Source organism: Aspergillus melleus (genome assembly GCF_016097325.1).
Source record: "Aspergillus melleus strain CBS 546.65 chromosome Unknown contig3, whole genome shotgun sequence".
NCBI classification, from domain to species: Eukaryota; Fungi; Ascomycota; class Eurotiomycetes; order Eurotiales; family Aspergillaceae; genus Aspergillus; species Aspergillus melleus.
The window spans coordinates 935,002-952,548 of record NW_025763372.1 but is presented as its reverse complement, the minus strand read 5'-3'; the positions used below and the strand labels follow the sequence as shown (position 1 = coordinate 952,548).

At 49.6% G+C, this 17,547-nt stretch overlaps 7 protein-coding genes across 7 annotated transcripts; 4 read left to right on the top strand and 3 right to left on the bottom strand.

The window, feature by feature from the left end:
• Positions 1-947: 947 nt before the first annotated feature.
• LDX57_005347 (uncharacterized protein) lies at positions 948-2,087 on the top strand (the record flags this gene model as incomplete). Its single annotated transcript, XM_046087028.1, has 1 exon — positions 948-2,087. The coding sequence occupies one exon, from the start codon at positions 948-950 to the stop codon at positions 2,085-2,087; it is 1,140 nt and encodes a 379-aa protein (XP_045942994.1).
• A 247-nt stretch (positions 2,088-2,334) lies between these two features.
• LDX57_005346 (uncharacterized protein) lies at positions 2,335-4,521 on the bottom strand (the record flags this gene model as incomplete). The annotated part of the gene is made up of 3 exons (XM_046087027.1): positions 2,335-3,684; positions 3,761-4,273; positions 4,339-4,521. 3 exons carry the CDS (start codon positions 4,519-4,521, stop codon positions 2,335-2,337), a joined length of 2,046 nt encoding a protein of 681 aa, XP_045942993.1.
• Positions 4,522-4,567: 46 nt separating this feature from the next.
• Positions 4,568-7,800, bottom strand: LDX57_005345 (uncharacterized protein; the record flags this gene model as incomplete). The annotated part of the gene is made up of 7 exons (XM_046087026.1): positions 4,568-4,882; positions 4,973-5,192; positions 5,268-6,430; positions 6,486-6,778; positions 6,914-7,153; positions 7,252-7,407; positions 7,470-7,800. 7 exons carry the CDS (start codon positions 7,798-7,800, stop codon positions 4,568-4,570), a joined length of 2,718 nt encoding a protein of 905 aa, XP_045942992.1.
• Positions 7,801-9,924: 2,124 nt separating this feature from the next.
• On the top strand, positions 9,925-12,149 carry LDX57_005344 (putative MFS sugar transporter). Its single transcript, XM_046087025.1, has 3 exons — positions 9,925-10,130; positions 10,188-11,464; positions 11,524-12,149. Exons 1-3 carry the CDS (start codon positions 10,037-10,039, stop codon positions 11,620-11,622), a joined length of 1,470 nt encoding a protein of 489 aa, XP_045942991.1. The 5' UTR covers positions 9,925-10,036; the 3' UTR covers positions 11,623-12,149.
• Positions 12,150-12,167: 18 nt separating this feature from the next.
• On the top strand, positions 12,168-13,705 carry LDX57_005343 (uncharacterized protein; the record flags this gene model as incomplete). Its single annotated transcript, XM_046087024.1, has 4 exons — positions 12,168-12,329; positions 12,469-12,755; positions 12,903-13,119; positions 13,274-13,705. The coding sequence occupies 4 exons, from the start codon at positions 12,168-12,170 to the stop codon at positions 13,703-13,705; spliced, it is 1,098 nt and encodes a 365-aa protein (XP_045942990.1).
• Positions 13,706-13,879: 174 nt separating this feature from the next.
• On the bottom strand, positions 13,880-15,162 carry LDX57_005342 (sialidase family protein; the record flags this gene model as incomplete). The annotated part of the gene is made up of 4 exons (XM_046087023.1): positions 13,880-14,308; positions 14,355-14,403; positions 14,458-14,574; positions 14,633-15,162. The coding sequence occupies 4 exons, from the start codon at positions 15,160-15,162 to the stop codon at positions 13,880-13,882; spliced, it is 1,125 nt and encodes a 374-aa protein (XP_045942989.1).
• A 926-nt stretch (positions 15,163-16,088) lies between these two features.
• Positions 16,089-17,327, top strand: LDX57_005341 (zinc-dependent alcohol dehydrogenase; the record flags this gene model as incomplete). The annotated part of the gene is made up of 3 exons (XM_046087022.1): positions 16,089-16,254; positions 16,312-16,800; positions 16,846-17,327. The coding sequence occupies 3 exons, from the start codon at positions 16,089-16,091 to the stop codon at positions 17,325-17,327; spliced, it is 1,137 nt and encodes a 378-aa protein (XP_045942988.1).
• Between the last annotated feature and the right edge of the window lie 220 nt (positions 17,328-17,547).

Genomic DNA, 17,547 nt, shown 5'->3' with positions numbered 1-17,547 from the left:
AAAGCCAATAATATCCGACTTCAACGATATACTTCCCTGTTGATATCTTTCGCGTTGTCGCTCACCTCCTCTTCTGGTGCCTAGTCCCATCTGATGATGCGACTAGGCATCTTCATTTCTCTCACAAGATTGGCAAGTTGTAGATGTCAGCTCATTTTGAAATGCCACTTGTTCCTTCAATCATATCGCCCAAGTCAGACGCGCCCTCGTTTTTATAACTGAGTTGTTGGAATGATCTACCCCGCTGGATTGTGCCCTGATTATAATCCAGAGGGCGAACTAAGGGGCAAGAAACCTAGGATATTCTCCTGCTCTTCGATCGAATTTAGCTATACCATCCCCATGAATTGCTATCAAGGTCTCGCAACTCCTAGCCCTATATACACCATGAACTCCAACAAATAAGCCCCCTAAAGAGCGAATAGGTGCCTCGAGAGAGCCTAAAGACCCCAAAGAACTCGCGAACCTTAAACGCAAAACTAACTGAAAGAAGCAAGATAAGCAACAGACTACGGCTCCTACCACCTATAGAAGACCTAATAGGGATATATAAGATACTATACTACCAGCTGTCTCTTTAGACAATGTCGCCTCAAGGAATCCGGATTTAATGTTCTTATGGTGGACGTCCTTTTGTTGACGTCGAGAACAGATCGAGGAACTGCTTCCCTCATGCCTTCCCTGACATCAGTACGTACTAGGCAGGTAGGTACCAGGTAGTCAGGAGTAAAGCTAGTGGCCTTGAGAGGATAGAATAGCAGGTCTTCAACGGGACAACTATTACTTTTCCATGCAGATATCAACCCAACATTTACTGAATCATTATCTTCCTTCGTTACCTGTGTCGATCATCACTACTTCCGTGCTTTCCTTTTCGGCAAATCGCCTCTCCTAGAACCTTTCTATTTTCAGAGCAACACCCAATTGCAATTCCACCAAAGACAACAATGAACGAAGCGGACCCAGATCTGACCAAGCAACTAGGCTTGGGAGTTTTCGAACCTCTTCCTGAGGAAGTACGCGCGATAATATGGAAGAAATTGATGCCCCGAGGCAAGACCGATATGTCAGAGCCAGCTCATCGATACGGGAAGTTGAGTATACTACGAGCCAGCAGAATTCTCCACGACGAGGTAATAGCGCTGTTGTACAAGAAGTCGATGTTAACCCTCGACTTTTGCCCCGAGAATGCCAAATGGGTCACAATCATCTACCGGTGTTTTGGACAAGAGTGGCCAGGGAAGAAGGAGATTGTGAAATCTGCTTTCTGGCATATCAACGACCCGTTCGAACTGCATTCTAGAGGATTTGCAAACTTTCCGTTTTGGCGACTCCAGCTGCTGGAGGTGATTGCCCAAGAGCCGAATCGCAGGTTTCCCCGATACATGTTTTGGCTTGTGGTCAAAGCCACGCTTGTCTTTCGGATCCTCCATCGAGCATTCGAGACTGAGGGGTTATTCATTCGAAATTATGCGTACACGGGCCGTGGCGTGTTTAAAAGGCCATCCTTCCGGCCAGGCTATGGAATAATGTGTCGTTCTTCTGAAGCATTACAGCAAATCAAGAGCCTCTACATGAGGTTTTATCAGAATGACGTGCAGTATCTCATGGAGGATATGCCCCTCGCGGTCCCGGCTTACGGGGGAAACTACCTGAAAGCCTCTCGGACAATAAACCATTGGCTCCACTCACAAAAGTGCTTCTGGAACTACCCCTGTGATGCTAACCGTCATGGACTTCGTGCCGAGTGGGTCAGGTCGGCTCTCACGCAGAATGACAGTTCTTTTTTCGAATTCCACAGATACTACTGGGAGATCTCTACGACCAATCCCCATATAATTGAGGATTATAACCGCGCCTTCGAGGCTGTTCTAATGGACATGCACGTGGCGCTGGTGAGTCTGTATAATTTCGTGATTGAGAGAGACCGCCGACCGGAGAGACCGCCGCTGAGGCCGGGGCACCATGTCTTCCGACGCATGGTCCCCGCGGATCTGATGGACGTGCAGTACGATATGGACGTGGAGTCCAATTATCGGGAGTATATGCATCTCTATGGCTACCGCTACGAAGATGAAGACAACTGATCTTGCTTTGGATTCTGAACTTCTTTCCTTGCTTTGGCCGTGAGAGCTTAATGCGTACCGATAGCTAGTCCTTACTACTTTCTATCCTAGACAGAGAACTACTCGGATTTACTATATCAATTGATTGATTGACTGATTCCGGCCTTAGGGTCCTACCTGAGGCCCACAAAGTAGCCAAATCTCCCTAGCTCACACCTATGAACTATGCGGCAATTATATACCGCACGTCAATAACGAAGAAGATACCTTATTCAATCGCAATCCGATGCATGCTGCGGCATTTATCCCCGTTTCTCTGGTTCTCCATAACCTTCAAGACCACGGATTTGGTCTTGTTAATGGTCCCCGATAAGCCAAACTGTATACTCTTCCCTTTCTCCAAAGTGAGCGGAGTGCTTGCTCCGTCCTTTCCGGGTCCCAGAATTCGCAAATTGTATTCGGTCAAGTGGTGGTTGTTGTCTATGGTCTGAGAAATGATGTTGCCAGTGGTCAGCGAGCTGGGGCTTACCCCCGCTGTACCTTGTTCAAGCGCTGATAATTCGATCTCAGATGCTGCCATTTTCCAGTCGGATACCGGGCCTGAAAACAGCGCAGCGTCATCGTCACCAACTTCCACAACCACGGCCACATTAGCCAGTTCGATGGTCTTCGAAGTTCTATTTTCTGCGGCCATAACCAGGGGGGCTTTAGAGCCGGCGCGGAGTTCTCCCGGTATGGTGTAATGCAGTTGGATTTGAGGAGGAGTATCCAAGTCAGAATCCACCCGTGGGCGTTCCCTGTCCAGGTACTTCTCAACTGGAGTTGGGGGAGGCTCTTTGTGTTTTGTGGCATCGAGGAATGCAAGTACCAGCATGACAACAATTCCGATTATGGCTAGAACTGCGCCAACCACTGGTAATGCTACGACCATGGCACCATCTGCAGCGACCATACCGGCAGTGACCATCGCATCCGTCACCAGGATACTGGCGTCGACCAGAACTTGCAGCCCTTGTGTTACCACCTGGATGACGTTGAGAGCTTTACCCACGTCCTTCAAGTTATCCCAGTTTTTGGCCAGAATAATAGCCGACGAGACAGTGAAGGCAATCTCTGCGCAGACGTTGATGGATCTAATCACAGTATCGCTGGTAAGGTACTTCCGCCACTGTGGTTTCGCTGAGGGGGGCACATTTGGCGGAGGATTTATGGCAGTGATGGGCTGCTCTGGCTCCAGACTCTGGATAGTGTTTTCTGCAATTTCTGAACTCGCCGTGGGCTGCCCATCAGTAACCAACTCAGCGTACGACTCCCGCAACTCTTCACCCCCGGCACTGCTGATGTTCTCCATAGCCTTGACTCCCGTTTCCGAATTCATCGTAATTTCTTGGGACTCATCCAGGGCCGTTGCTGACGCACTTTCTTGTGTGGTCAGGTCGCCAGTTGTCTCCGTGTCCTTTGCAAACCATTTTTTGACAGTCTTGAAGGTCCCCATTACCGGAGAGACGATGGTGGTGACGAAGATGATAGTCTCACTGATGACTGCTGCTCGCTCCGCCCCTGTGAGTGTTGACCACTTGGAGAATGTAGCCTGAGCACTGAAGATGAATAAGCCCGCCTAGTTATTTACCAGTATTAGCGTAAGGGTTTGGTTTTCATCGGCCCCAGCATATTGCTCAAGAGGTTAGACATACCACCACCATTATCATTGCTCCCTTAAGGAAGACCGCAGTCTTTTTGCCAATCCAGCCGATGACTTTATTCACGCATGTAGTTGCAAATTTCCAGCCACATGTGGAAGAGATCGATTTTATTGCTTGACCAAGGTAGCTTAGGTGCATGCTTAAATTCACGACCATGGCGGCATATTCTTCAGCAACCAGTTTTGAAAGTAGCTCCGCATTCTGATTCTGGTCTATGCCCTCCTGTTTCATCAAGTTTGTTAGGTCTTCTCGAAGCTCATTGGTGACATTTGAAGGGAGGCTTGGGTCGTTGCTGAGGACCTTCTGAATGAGGTCTTTCAATCCATCCTCCAGCCAAGATTGTTTTATTTTCGCGTCTTCAAGGTCTTGTTGCACACTTTCAGGGTTAGAGAGATTAGCCTGGATAGCAAAGGTGATAATTGCATCAAAAAATTTCTCTACCCAAGGTCCTTCAGGGTCCAAACAATGAAGGATGTTGCAGAACTTGTTGAGTATATTCTCTCCCTACACGTGGTATCTCATCAACATCCAAAATCCAGAGTCCTTCAAAAGGAAACAAAGTTACTCACACTTTGAATAGGTGTGTTGACAACATGTCGCATAGCGTGTGCATTGGTCGAAAGGCTTTTGAAAAGGTGCTCAGCCCATTCCTCTGGCCCAGACTCGATATACGCTTCCAATGTGTTTTTGTAAAGTTCACGCATGGCATATACTGATGCCAATGCATTGACCTTGTTATACTCTGATGACATAGCGAGACAAATTTTTCCCCTAATGTGTCGGTGCCCACAATTAGTATCAAGGCAGAGAGTCGGTTAAGCTGAATATCCCACACACCTTTCCATTCCACCAATACCAGATTTTTTCCTTCTGCTTATCGGAAAAGTTATTACGCCAGCTGACATCCTTCTCCTTGACGCGTGAGAGCATTAGATCAATATGTGCGGGGGCATATTTGGTTCTTATCCATTCCTTGAGATCTGACTTAAGGTTATCAGCGAGCTCAATGGGCAGATTTGCCGGCTTCGCGATCTGGAGAAACCTCAGCCGATCATCGTCATTCATATGATACTGCATCATATCTTGGACGAGTGATTGAGTCTTGGAATGAATCTATAAAAAGCTCAGAATTCTGTGAAAGTATAATAATCGGCCTTGTCCGTGGGCGGTACCCTCTATCTGGTGCGTAGGGGGTCAACATACAGCTACCGAATTGTAATCAATACTCAGAAGGTCATCAATCGTGGTCTGCCGCTGCTCAAGCAGGTGGCCTGTTACTGTTGCTGGATTGGCATGATTGCCTGATGAGTATATGCTGGGTTTGAGTCTGGATCTTGAGAGTGAGTGTGAAATCTTTCGTGTGTAATTGAGGTCTGCAAGCGCAAACTTCGAGTTTTCAAGAGGCGAATCTTGTACAAAATGCCTAGATCACAAGGTTGGTTGTGTTAAGCCATTTGATCAATCAATATAATGATACGAGTGTTGGTAGGAAACATACCTGGCCCCATTACCGCCTCTCTTAGAGGGATCAAATTCTAACGCTGCACCTCTTGCAAAATCAAAGCCGGCTGAGAGCTCAACGGCAAGTGTCCGAAAAAAAATGGGGAGGACAACAGAACTACCTAGCTTCTGCTTGAAACTAACGTTAAACTTGGGCGGCTCTGAGCTGCCGGCTGGTTTGTCTGCCAGGTCCTGAAGAAGTGCTACATGCTCAAGTATGATGGTTCCCTGTTGTAACCCGTTACTTGCCATGCGCACATAGGATTTATACAGGGACGACAAGTGGTTTTGACCTGCCAGATAGTTCTTGTTAATATCTTCGCATAGCTGGTCAAGCATCGGCATTGTAAGAATAGGAATGGACTGGCCACGTTGTCCTTCATGATAGCTAGCAAACGCAACCTCCCCCAGCGGCATTGGAGCTGAGGCAGAATTCTTGTCGGTTTTGGGGGCCCATATGTCTCTGTCAATAGATAGCTGCCACTTGTCCAGACCGTCAATATAATTGGAGTTTGCAGCAAAGTATCTTTGCGCCTTATTCGTGTGCAATGCTGCTACTCGCTCATGACTTGTCTGCGATAGCTGGCTAAGTTTGTGGGGCGATCCGAACGGGTTTGAGCGAGGCTTCGCGAGCAGGAATTGGATCAGCCTAGCACCTGGTTCACTGGCAGAACTCGCTGTAGGTTCCGAGTCATTGGATAACAAGATGACTCCATTGCCCGAGAGACCTAAATAGTGTAATCTTACAAATCCGTGTTCGTAGCCGTGGCCGGGAACATGTCGTGTCCATCTTATGGTTCGGTCGTCGGATTCGATTATAGCTCGATGCTGGGCCTCGTCATCAAGGCACACCACCCCTTCATGCAAAGAAAGAATTGGGAGTTCGTAATTGACAACGTTGAAACTTCCAGTTCTGTGTAAGGCAAAAGCTCGTTTTGCCCTTCGTAGAGAAGGCATTGCGCTTCGCCTCTTCCGTGGTGTGGCAATGTCGCAGGTACTGCCGGTTCTGTTACCCCGAAGCTCCTGGTCAAGCACATCTGAGAGTGTCTTTGCTCCAAAGCGTTCAAAAAGCGGTTTCAGCTCATGTATACGATTGAGCAATACTATCCGCTCGTGCTTGGGGAATGTCCTCAAGAGCTTTGTGATTGATTTTCTTGTGATCTAGAATAACCTGGATTAGGAGCCCCTGACATTTTGCATGGGTATGGAGGAATACCTCTGGGTAGTTCAAGCCAACCAAATAGCCATTTGCGTGATAGCTTCTGTGGCCCTCCCGAAGATGAACCCCATAGAGCTGCAATTCTTGAACAGGTTCCGTATGGATTGACTCCACCTCAACATGTTCGTACCCTTTACCGTCTTCAGAAATCCGGTAGAGAATATGGCCCACTTCTAGACGACCCACATCTTGCCAGGGATTCTCGAGTCTTGCAGAATCTGGGTCTAGAGCCCTGGGCCCCGCTACTGTATAGAATATATGACTAGGAGAGAAAAAGGGCGTTTCTCCATCTACAAATCTTCGTTAATGCAAACAACAGCACACGTAGTGATGCAGCGGCGAGGACAGGTAGGTCGACAAATAGAGGAATGCGTGAAAATCAAGGTAAACAGATAGATTATACGTACTTATGCCACATATCATACCCGGGCCAAGCGATGTGCGAACATCTTCATCCGAGGTAATGCCATATGTTAGAGGATCCGCATGTGTAAGCACACTTATGCCTTCCGACAGATTCTCGACAGGCACTGTACCGCCATGAATGGCAATCTTGGTTCCCGCCACAAAGCAGCCGGAGTGGACGGGCCCATCGATGTGGTAGGTTTCGCGATCGACTGTAGTTGGTGGACCATTGGAGAAGAGTGATCCATACCGATGGAAACCTAGCAACTCTCTCAGAGGTGACCAGCTCGGTAGAAAACGCGCATAAAGGGAGAGTGACAGGTGTGTTGAAATGATGCAGCACGGATTATACACTTACCATCCTCAATCCAGATTGCAACATCTGAGCCAGTAGTTGTGATCCGTTCCCAGGTCTGGTGGTCTTCCATACCCAGTGTGAATCCCGTCAATATTCCTTCACCAAAAGTCTGACCGGCATTGTCAATCCTGTGACTCTTGGTTGTAGATTTAGTGGCTGCAGTTACAATAGCTTCAGCCAGTCTGTTTCTGTATCAGCCCAGAGCGACTTGGTCTCACTCGCAAGTGACTTCCAGTCGCCCTGATCAATTCTGCGGAGCTTATCCAGGCTAGGGGCATTGGAGGCTTGCACAACATCTGCCAGAACCAAAGCGTTGAATTGATCAGGCCCCGTAATAAGACGAATTTTGCCTGCTGAATCCGGTACCGCATGGAGTAGGGACGTAGCTTTCGCAAGATTCAACGCCACCCGCGGGTTCTGGTCTCTCAGAAGCATCGGAGCCCACTTCTTCAGTAGTCCTCCGCTGGCAGCACTGGCAAAACTTGTTCCATAATGTGGGGGGAAGCCTGGTCCATGTACCACATAGTCATAAGTGAACAAGAGGGCCATGGTGTACCTGTGATCCTTATTCAGAAGATCCATTCGTACAACCCCATGAATAAAATGTTCTTCCCTCAGTTTCTTTTCCAAGGTAGAAACGAAATCGCGATCAGCCCTCAGCTGTCTCATGTCGGGACATTTTCTTTTCCTCAAACCCCAGTTAATATGCTCCGAATAAAGCAATGTGGATACGTCAGAGAAGGCACGGTTGGCCTCACTGTCCACTCCTGCCTGCGTTTTTATCATCAGAGGGTACCCTCGAGTTTGGAGTATTGCTTTCAGCAGAACTAACCAAATTGACGCTTTTTCGAAGGCCATGCTTGTCAGTCTCCGGGTTGAGTCGAGACAGGCCCTTTGCTGTAGCCAATTCGGCCAGAAGGTCAAGAGATTTGCTTGCATCTACGCCGTCGAGGCGGAGGCTATCAGGGTCTTCTCCATAACTTGGCCTTGGCTTCAAACCAGACTGAAAAGTTTGTATATTGGCAGAATGGGTTGCCTTGTTATACAAACGATTGAGGAAGTCTGATACAGGAAATGGCTGTATAATTTCTTGTATATTAGGCGAAGCTATTTAGGACTAAAAGGTTAGCGTACCTCTATCTGGCTGAGGACTTTAAGAAAAGTGTCAGCATCCATTATTGGACTTATCAAAAAGTAGTATTCCGTACTATAAGTAAAGAAATATGGATAACTCGTGTTGCACTAAGACGACTAGGGTTGGGCGCCTGGACTCTTTTATAAGCAGACCTACCAGCCTTAACAGCTTGCTACTTAATCTTTAGTCTTGATGTCATATCTTATTATACCTGTTGTATTTGCTCTATGAAATATGATAAGAAATCAATTAAATCCATGACATCAATCACTTCAATGGCACATGTGTTCGGTCTAGATTACACTCCTAATACATCATGTTAACTTAATTGTGCAGAGCCATCAATAGGATTGCACCAGAAAGTTATTCCTAGATGAAACCTAATATACATAGATAGTTTGGCCAGATTGTGAGGAACTTGCTTATAAGGCCAGGTATAAGAAAGAGAGTATATATAAGGTGTCGTGGTGGAATGTCAAGACTTTGAGGTCATGACGTATGTAGCTTGAGTATACTAATTGCTGAACGTTGCCATGTTTATAGGATATCTGTCGATTTGCGATAATCCACTCGGAGAGTAGAACAATCTAAGATCATTTACTTCCCCTCCAATGCACTTTCTAGAGAGGCAACGCTCCAGAAGACCTCAATCAGTTCTATATCAATCAATCAATCAATTAGTGTAGTAATGATCAAGAGTACTTTTCCTTCCATTCATTTCACTGCCTTCAGTCCGTGTAATTATTGCTGTAGTTTGCGTCTCCCTTTACGCCCTCCTCACTTCATAATCCATTTCAACCAACGCAAGTTGAATATGCCCATCATGCCCACAAAATGAAGCTCCTTGAGATTGCACGCATATATCCCATTCGAAATAGACAGTAGTGGGCTTCATTGTAGTATAGAATTTGCGGGGACCCCGACTTTCCGCATGCGGATGTCGTGCCGTCGATCTCTTCGACCGCATCGCCGAATGCGATTCTCGACTTGGACTCATCCCATCCGAACCCCCAAAGAGAGCAAAAATTGACAAGATGTCCAAATCCACGGTGTCCAGATCCTTCCAGTCCCAACAACTCATCTAGAGTCGGTCGCAACTCCGAATGGCCCTTTGAACCGTGTCAATTCTCCGACGCCCATCACGCCATCCCGACTATGAGTTGCACATCCATGGCCAACGAAGCCTGCTGATTTCCCCAGCCTGATCGTCGTGCTTAGACTCTCTTGGCTGCGCTACGACTGACCGGTCTCTCTGCCTGATGACCGACCGTGCCGCATAATCCCTGTCTGCGGTCGCTGATTGCTTGTCCGAAAGGTTACTTACGTCGGCTGTTGGATTTAATCTCGCGGTGGGGAAACGGGGAGAGAAAGAGAAAAGACTGTGGTTTGATGTCCCCGCAAGCTTCTTTCTATTTCTCTCGCTCCATACATCATAGGTACTCCTTGTGTTTGGATGGAGAAAGAACGCGTGGACGGAGTCTCGACTAGTTCGAATCTTCATTGTCAGCACGCAACGACAGGGCCGGTCTTCATTGCTTTTTTTGGGCTGTGTTGGGTTAAATAAAGCCTTGGTCTACCGGGCTTGGCCAGTCTTGACTTTATTTCTTGTTTTATACTTAGACTATTCGGGATTTGAGGTGTGTATACGAGATGGGTCGACGATTGGGCCTCTTCCGGGCCATTTACCTGGTATCCGCCAGTTGTATGGGATCGTTCGCCTTTGCTTTCGATACGGGCGTTATCAGTATGGCCGTCGTTCTTCACTGCATTATCTATCCCTACAGGCACTGACATCATATAGGCGGTGTTCTGACTCTGGAGTCCTTCCAAAATGATTTCCGATACGGCTCCAAACAGCAGACCTCGGTCAATTCCAACGCCGTGTCGATCCTACAAGCGGGCGCATTCTTCGGCTGCTTCTTCACGATGCCCATCGCATCGAGACTGGGTCGTCGGTCGGGTCTCATTCTCAGCTCCTTGATATTCACCGTCGGGACCATCTTGCAAGTCATCAATGCGCATACCCTCGGCACCTTCTACGCGGGACGGGTCATTGCTGGCGTGGGCATCGGTGCGGCAACCGTGTTGATTCCCATGTACGCGGCGGAGATGTCTCCGAAAGAGATTCGTGGTCGATTAGGTGCTTGCTTCCAGCTGTTCTTCGCAATGGGCGTCATGATCGCATATTGGGTTACGTTTGCCGTATCGAAGAATCAGCCTTCCGCTACGAAGCAGTGGCAGATTGCGCTGGGACTGCAACTGCTGCCCTCGACTCTGCTGTTGGCAGGGATGTGCACGGTCAAAGAGAGTGCTCGATGGCTGGCGGGCAAAGGAAAAACCGACAAGGCGTGGGAGTCGCTAAAATGGGTCCGAGGTGGCGAGGATACGGAGGAGCTACGGCAGGAATTTGACGAGATTCTTGCAGGCATCGAGGAGGAGGCACGAGTTCGAGAAAATCTGACATTCCGCGAGCTCTTCCTCCCTGTGAACCGGTACCGATTGTTCATCGCCGTCACCATTCAGCTCTGCGCACAGCTGACCGGCAACACCTCACTAGCCTATTATGCCAACCAGATCTTCTCGGCCGTCGGCGCCGGCAGCTCCGCCAAGCTGGTGACGGGGTTCTTCGGAGTGGTGAAAGTAGTCGGGGTCAGCATATTCCAGCTCTTTGTGATGGATCGCATTGGCCGACGCGTGCCGTTCATGGCGGGTGCCTTCGCCATGGGGTCATTCATGCTCATCATCGCCTGCGTTCTGGCCACGCATCCGACCAGCGCTAGCGGGGAGCAGTCCGGGGCCACTAAGGCGGGAATCGCCATGATCATCATGACCTACGCGGAGGCGTTTAGCTTCAACATGTCCTGGGGGCCTTTGCCCTGGCTGTACGTGGGCGAGATCTTCTCGAGTCGTACACGAGAAATCGGCGTGGCGGTAGGAGCCGCCTCCCAGTGGCTTTTCAATTTCATGATGTCTCAGGTGACACCTCATGCGATTGACAATATAGGGTGGCGGATGTTCTTAATGTTTGCCATCTTCAACTATGCGGTGATAGTGTACTCGTGGTTCTTCTTGAAGGAGGTATGTCAATTGCTCGTCAGGGTCGAGAGTATGTTCTGCCTCGCTAACACACATATCAGACATCGCAACATTCTCTCGAAGAAATGCAGGAAGTCTTTGGTGGCGAGCCGCAACCCGACAAACTCCAGGAAGAACAGGGAGGCCTGGACCGGAAGTAGGAGCGGGGAGAAACAGGGGAAGTCTGGCGTTCAGACTCCGACATAAAGAAACCAAGGATGAGCTCCGCTCGTCTTTGTGCTGGACGTTACACACGTCCGCGCTAGCCCTAACATTCCCAGTCCATCTGGCGACCTCCATTGGCCTCAATCTCCGCTTCTTTTCTCCGCATTTTCTTTCTCCGGATTTTTGCGCGGTCAGACGTTAAACTCTCCGAAAACTCGTGTGATCGCCGACGTGTCTTCTAACTAGCTTGGTTTATTTCTTTTCTTCTTTCTCCTGGGCTACTTTTTGCCTTATTGCCGTTGGTCGGCGCTATATAACTCGGGGATTTATTAGATCATCGTCTTGGCTCTGGCGCCAATCTTACCAGCCTGTCTGTCCGTCTGCCTGTCTTTTCTGCGCTAAATGATGGACTTCTGCTGATCTGCTTTCCTTCACATCCTTCAATTATCATTCCCCATGCCTCAATCATGTCTATAAACATGCGATAAGACAGCAATAAACCAGGTCCATTCATAAATCTATACCTTCTATTCAACTTCGAATGGCTGCAGGAAACCCCAACGCGCGACCCAGTGACCCGGACGGTCTGGTGCTCGAAGCCTGGGGTCAGGGTCTAATGGTAGGATCGCTGGTGGTCATGGCGGCCTTGACGTTCTCCAACATGAAGCGACGCATTCTGCTGCATAAGTTGATTTTTGCTGAAGTTTGCTCCCTCTTCTTCTTCTTTTTTTTTTTTTTTCTTGATTGCCCATTGCACTCTGACCTCTACTGCATACACATACATACACTGCCCAATCCCCAAATAAACAAGCAAATCAAATCCTAAACATGATCTGGAATAGTTAATCCTCGCCATGCCCCACGGGACCTTCATCTTCGCCAAACCCCCCACCTACGGCTGGTATCTGTCCGTCAGCGCCATCGGGCTGAACATCTCGTGGAGTCTGCACAACGTCATCTCGTGGATGAAGAACAAGCCGTTCTTGTCGAGACGCGTGTCCCGCTTCTACATCATTACTGTCCTCTTGGTGCAGCCGTACTGGGTGCTGGAGATTTATGCTAATTTTGCGTATTTTAATAATTTTAATAATGTGTTTCTGAAGACGAGGCCTTGGGAGCCGCTGTTTCGGTATTCTTCCCTCCCGCTCCTTCTCCCTCGCTCTCTTGATATACTACACTGTATATCTATCTCTCGAGATATCCTGATCAAATTGGAAACATGAAAAAAAGTGAACACAGGCTGATCAACAAGGGCAACCTCTCGCACCTGAAAAAGAGACCCCTGGTGGATCTTCACCACCATCTCCCTCTTCTACACCATCAAGCGCGAATACAACTTCGGTATCCTGGAGCTCGTCTCCGTGAGTCCTCGTTTTGGGGTTATGTTGGCGAGTATGTGTTTGAGCATCGCGTTTATCATCGTGGATACCTGCGCCGTGTTGAATGCGTTTGAGGGCTCGGGGCTTCCGACGGGGATTGAGCCGTTTTGGAAGGTTAGTCTTTTGATCATATCGTTCTATCTTTCTATCTATCCTTCTCTACTACTACTTACCTGGTGAATACCTGATAACTGATAACTAACTCCACTCTCCCTCCCACCCCCGGGTATATTAATGTATCCCGGGGACCTATATTAGAAAGGAATAGCTCTCCTTCATATTCAAATGTCTCTGCGACATCGTCATCCTCGACGATTTCAAAACCGCCCTCGATCGCATGCGCACCTACTGGATCCAGAAACGCGCTCGCTCGGGCGAGATCTTCCTCGCGGATTATAATACCCGGGAAAGGTCCGGGCCGTGGGCGGGTGATAGGGGTGGGGATGAGAGTGGCGGCGGATCTTTGGGGCGGAGTGGTGGTGGGGTTGGGGATAGGGATCGGGAGAGGAGGAGGAGAGTGGTGGTTGTTGGTGCGGACGGGGATCGCGACTGTGCTTGTGGCTGTGGGTGTGGTTGTCGTGCTGGGGGTGGGAGGAATGGGAATGGGAATGGGAATGGCAATGTGATGAGAGGGAAGTTTGGGGATGCAGGGGAGGATGGGGTGCCGAGGGTTTATTTGAGGGAGGATGTGTCTGTTTGATTTACTTTGTGGGGTTTCCTGTTTGTTCTGGTTCTGCTGGGTAGGCTGTTTGATTTTTAACTATGGGCGGTGTTTTGATTCTATTCATGTATGGGACAGAGGTTTGATGATTTATCCTCGATATACCACACCATAGCTCATGCTATACCATACCAGATACTTCCAATATCTGTATCAAAAAGCCTTCTTCAAGTCCATCAAACTAACCGTCACCTTGTTCGTCTCGCCCAGCAACACACCTCCCCCATGAAGAAGCAGCTTGGACGGATCCTCCCGCAACACTCTCAACGACCTCGTGTAGCTGTGTCCCTCCGGCGTGGCAATCTCCGTCCACTCGCCCTCTCCCAGATTCTGGTTGATGAAGATCGAGTCCTGGGTGCCCGCGCTGACGATGATCGTACCGTGCTTGCCGCCGTAGGGGGTCCAGACGACGTACGGCGAGGAGGTCGGCACTGTGCCGCTAGAAACGACCAGACGCTGGTGCGGCGCCGAGTCGAAGTCCTCTGGGTCGGCGGAGATGCGGTAGTAGATGGGGAAGGAGTAGGAGGAGGTGTTGAAGAAGGAGCCGTATTCGTAAACGAACATGTATTTGCCGTTAGGGAGCTGTGGGGGTTAGTTTGGTTCGTAGATGGAGTAGTTGGTGGTTTACCTTGGTTACGACAGGCATGCCAGGTCGGTCGGTGTAGGTCGGGTAGGAGCTGTGTTAAAAAACTGTTAGAAAGAGAATCTGGACTAGAAGAGTGAAAACTTACACATCATCCTTAGGAGCACTCCAGTTCTTGAGGTCCGTCGTCGTCTGGTGGGACATTTTCTGACCATGAGTCTCGTTGGCCCTTTGATCGGCATAGTAGGCGATCAATTTGCCCTTGCTGCGCGGTATTAGACCAATTTGAGAGACACGAACAAGAAAAAAGAGGAAGAACATACTGCGCCAAAAGGAACGGCTCCCACACCGGCGTCAACCCATTATTCGGCACCGCTTCTCCACCCGCTGCGATATGGCTCAGGAACTCCCAGGTCTTGCCCGAGTCCCGAGACGCATACAGATCGATCTGTGTCGACGACAGATCCGTCGGGATGCTACTTCCCGCCAACAGCAACGTACCCTTCTTGTACTTCCCCACGCGCTCCGGCAGATAGTACAAGAAAGGTTGGTATCGCAGTCCCAATCCATTAGCCGTATCGTGGACCCGCGAGATCTCCTTCCACGTCTGTCCGTGGTCCTTAGACCGGTAGATGGGGAAGTACACGGCCGGCGGCTCAGGCGAGTAGTTCTCCCATGTGGCGAGCAGATCACCGTTAGGCAATTGCTCGTTGCGCGCGTACAGCGTCCGCGGAATCGTGTAGTTCTCCGGTGGGCTGAAGATGACGTTTTGGGAGTAGGTCGGGATACGGGCCTTGGGAATGGATGCGGCCAGCGCCAGGGGCGCCAGGGTGAGGAGGTGAAGAAAACGCATTTTGCTCAATTGCCTGGTAGGTCTTGACACAATGCCATTTTTCTCGCTTCTTATAGTTCAGGAAAAGATCCCAAACATAGCTCCTCGGGAGGGCTGGTATAGACAGCCGGAGCTATCCCGCCGGAGTTGTCCCAATTATGGACTTCCCGTCGCTGGGCAGTCACTAGCGGCTGAATTTCCATCAATCGTGTGCCTGCGCCGTCCGCAGGAGCAGATTCTTAAACGCATGATGCCAACCGAGCAGGAGAATGGGCTCATCATGCCGAGCTATTTATCTTGCGGGGTGGACTTAGAGTCTGGGCAGTCGGCAGGCTGGCAGGGGTGGCTGGAAGCCGCGTGGCGGACAGGATTAATTTATTGACATTGACGATCGTATAATTATTTCAGTGTGTTCAATTTTTGAATAGGCTTGAAGTCATTATAGACAGACAGAGCACGACTTATATCCAGTGCAGTGGTGATCGACCACAGAATCCGGAGAATTGGCTCGGAGAAATAACGCGGAGAAAGGACGGCGTGGGATGGCACGATGGAAGCGGGGGAATGCGGGGAGACAAGTAGACTCGATGACGAGATGGACACTTGGCATTAATCTCGTGTGTTGCTAACGTTGGCGATGACAGAATCAAGTGGAAGGAGAAGGAAGGAAGACGGATAAGGCCTCGACAAAAGGTGTCACATCAGCTGACTCCCGTCTGTTTGCATCTCGGAGAATTGCACCTCGCCATCCTCAACACCTGGCGACCAATTGGAGAATTGTCAAAAGACTGGAAGACATGATACTGTACAAATATGCACAGCATCGTGGTTATGGAGGTTACACATCCCCCCACGAGGGGCCTACAACACACTATTTATGTCGCAACAGACCTCGACAACTTGCAAAAGAAACCAGTCCCGATAACTGAGAACCAGAAACACTCATCATGGTCTTGAACTTCAAATCTCCCGAGCCAATCCCCAAAATCCAGACTGTAGCTCTGGTTAACGAGCTCGGTGGTGACATCGAGTTCCGCGAGGATTACCCCGTTCCCACGCCCGGACAGAACGAAGTACTCGCAAAGGTTCTATATACGGGGGTCTGCCACAGTGGTGAGAAAGCCTGATTCGCATCTATCTACCTACAATTTCTAAGACCCAGATGCCTAGATCTCCATACCAAGAGTGGTACCGCCGCAAGCGCAGATGGCAAGCCCCATACCAATAAGCTCCCGCACATCGGTGGACATGAAGGTGTAGGGCGAATTGTGGCACTGGGCCCTGGATGCGGATCAGATCTGAAAGTCGGAAGCTTCGTCGGCATTCGCTTCTCCAGTCGTATCTGTCGGAGATGCGATTTCTGTTTAGCTGGAATGGAGCAACATTGTGTGAAAGGGACCAACCATCTGGTCCACGAAGACGGCAGTTTCCAAGAGTATATTGCGCTTGACGCGGACTACTTGACAATCTTGCCGGACGATATCGACCCAAGGGTCATGGGTCCTGTCCTATGTGCTGGCGTCACTGCATACAAAGTAAGGGATTTCCTCACCGTGGAAACTAAATCTGACCGAGTACAGGCCGTTTTGAAAACCAACATCCGCGCAGGTAACTGGCTGATAGTAGTAGGCGCTGGCGGTGGCCTCGGCCATCTGGCAGGTGAGAGCACCCACCCAGTCTAAAGGAAAATGCTAAACCAAGTAGTCCAATACGCAAAAGCACAAGGAGCTCTGGTCATTGGGGTAGACGCTGGCGATAAAAGAGACTTTGTGTTGAGCCTCGGGGCCAGGGAATTCATTGACTTCACATCCACCGATCCCGCCCAGCGGGTCCACGAGATCACCGGCCTCGGGGCCCATGCGGTAGTGGTTACAGCGGGCAGCGCGAAGGCATTTGCACATGCGTGTGACATGTTGCGTGTCGGGGGTACGCTGAGCTGCGTCGGTATACCGCCAGGACGCCCAGCCCTAGAAACCCCCATCGCCACCATTGTTATCAAAGGTCTAAAGATCACGGGAAGCCTCATCGGGTCGCTGAAAGAATGTATGGAAGCTGTGGATCTGGTTCGCCATGGGGTAGTCAACCCGGTTATCAAGGTCCGTCCTTTTAGAGAGCTCCCTCAGATATATGAGGAGATGGAAAGGGGTGACATAGCGGGAAGAGTTGTTCTTCAGGTCTCAGAGTAAATGACTTGTCCTAATATGACACAAGATCGGGCTGGGCTTTGGCTTGAGCGATGAAAGAAGCTTAGCTTTGAGCCAAGTATGAGTTCAAATAATCATCGAGAATGTTCTCATCTTGTAACATATCTTCCTGCCAACTAAACTCTGGTAGCCGTGCAGGAGCCAGGACCAGCGCTTCGGCAGTCTTTGCGCAAAGAATTGACTTCAGCATAGGGTCTTGGTC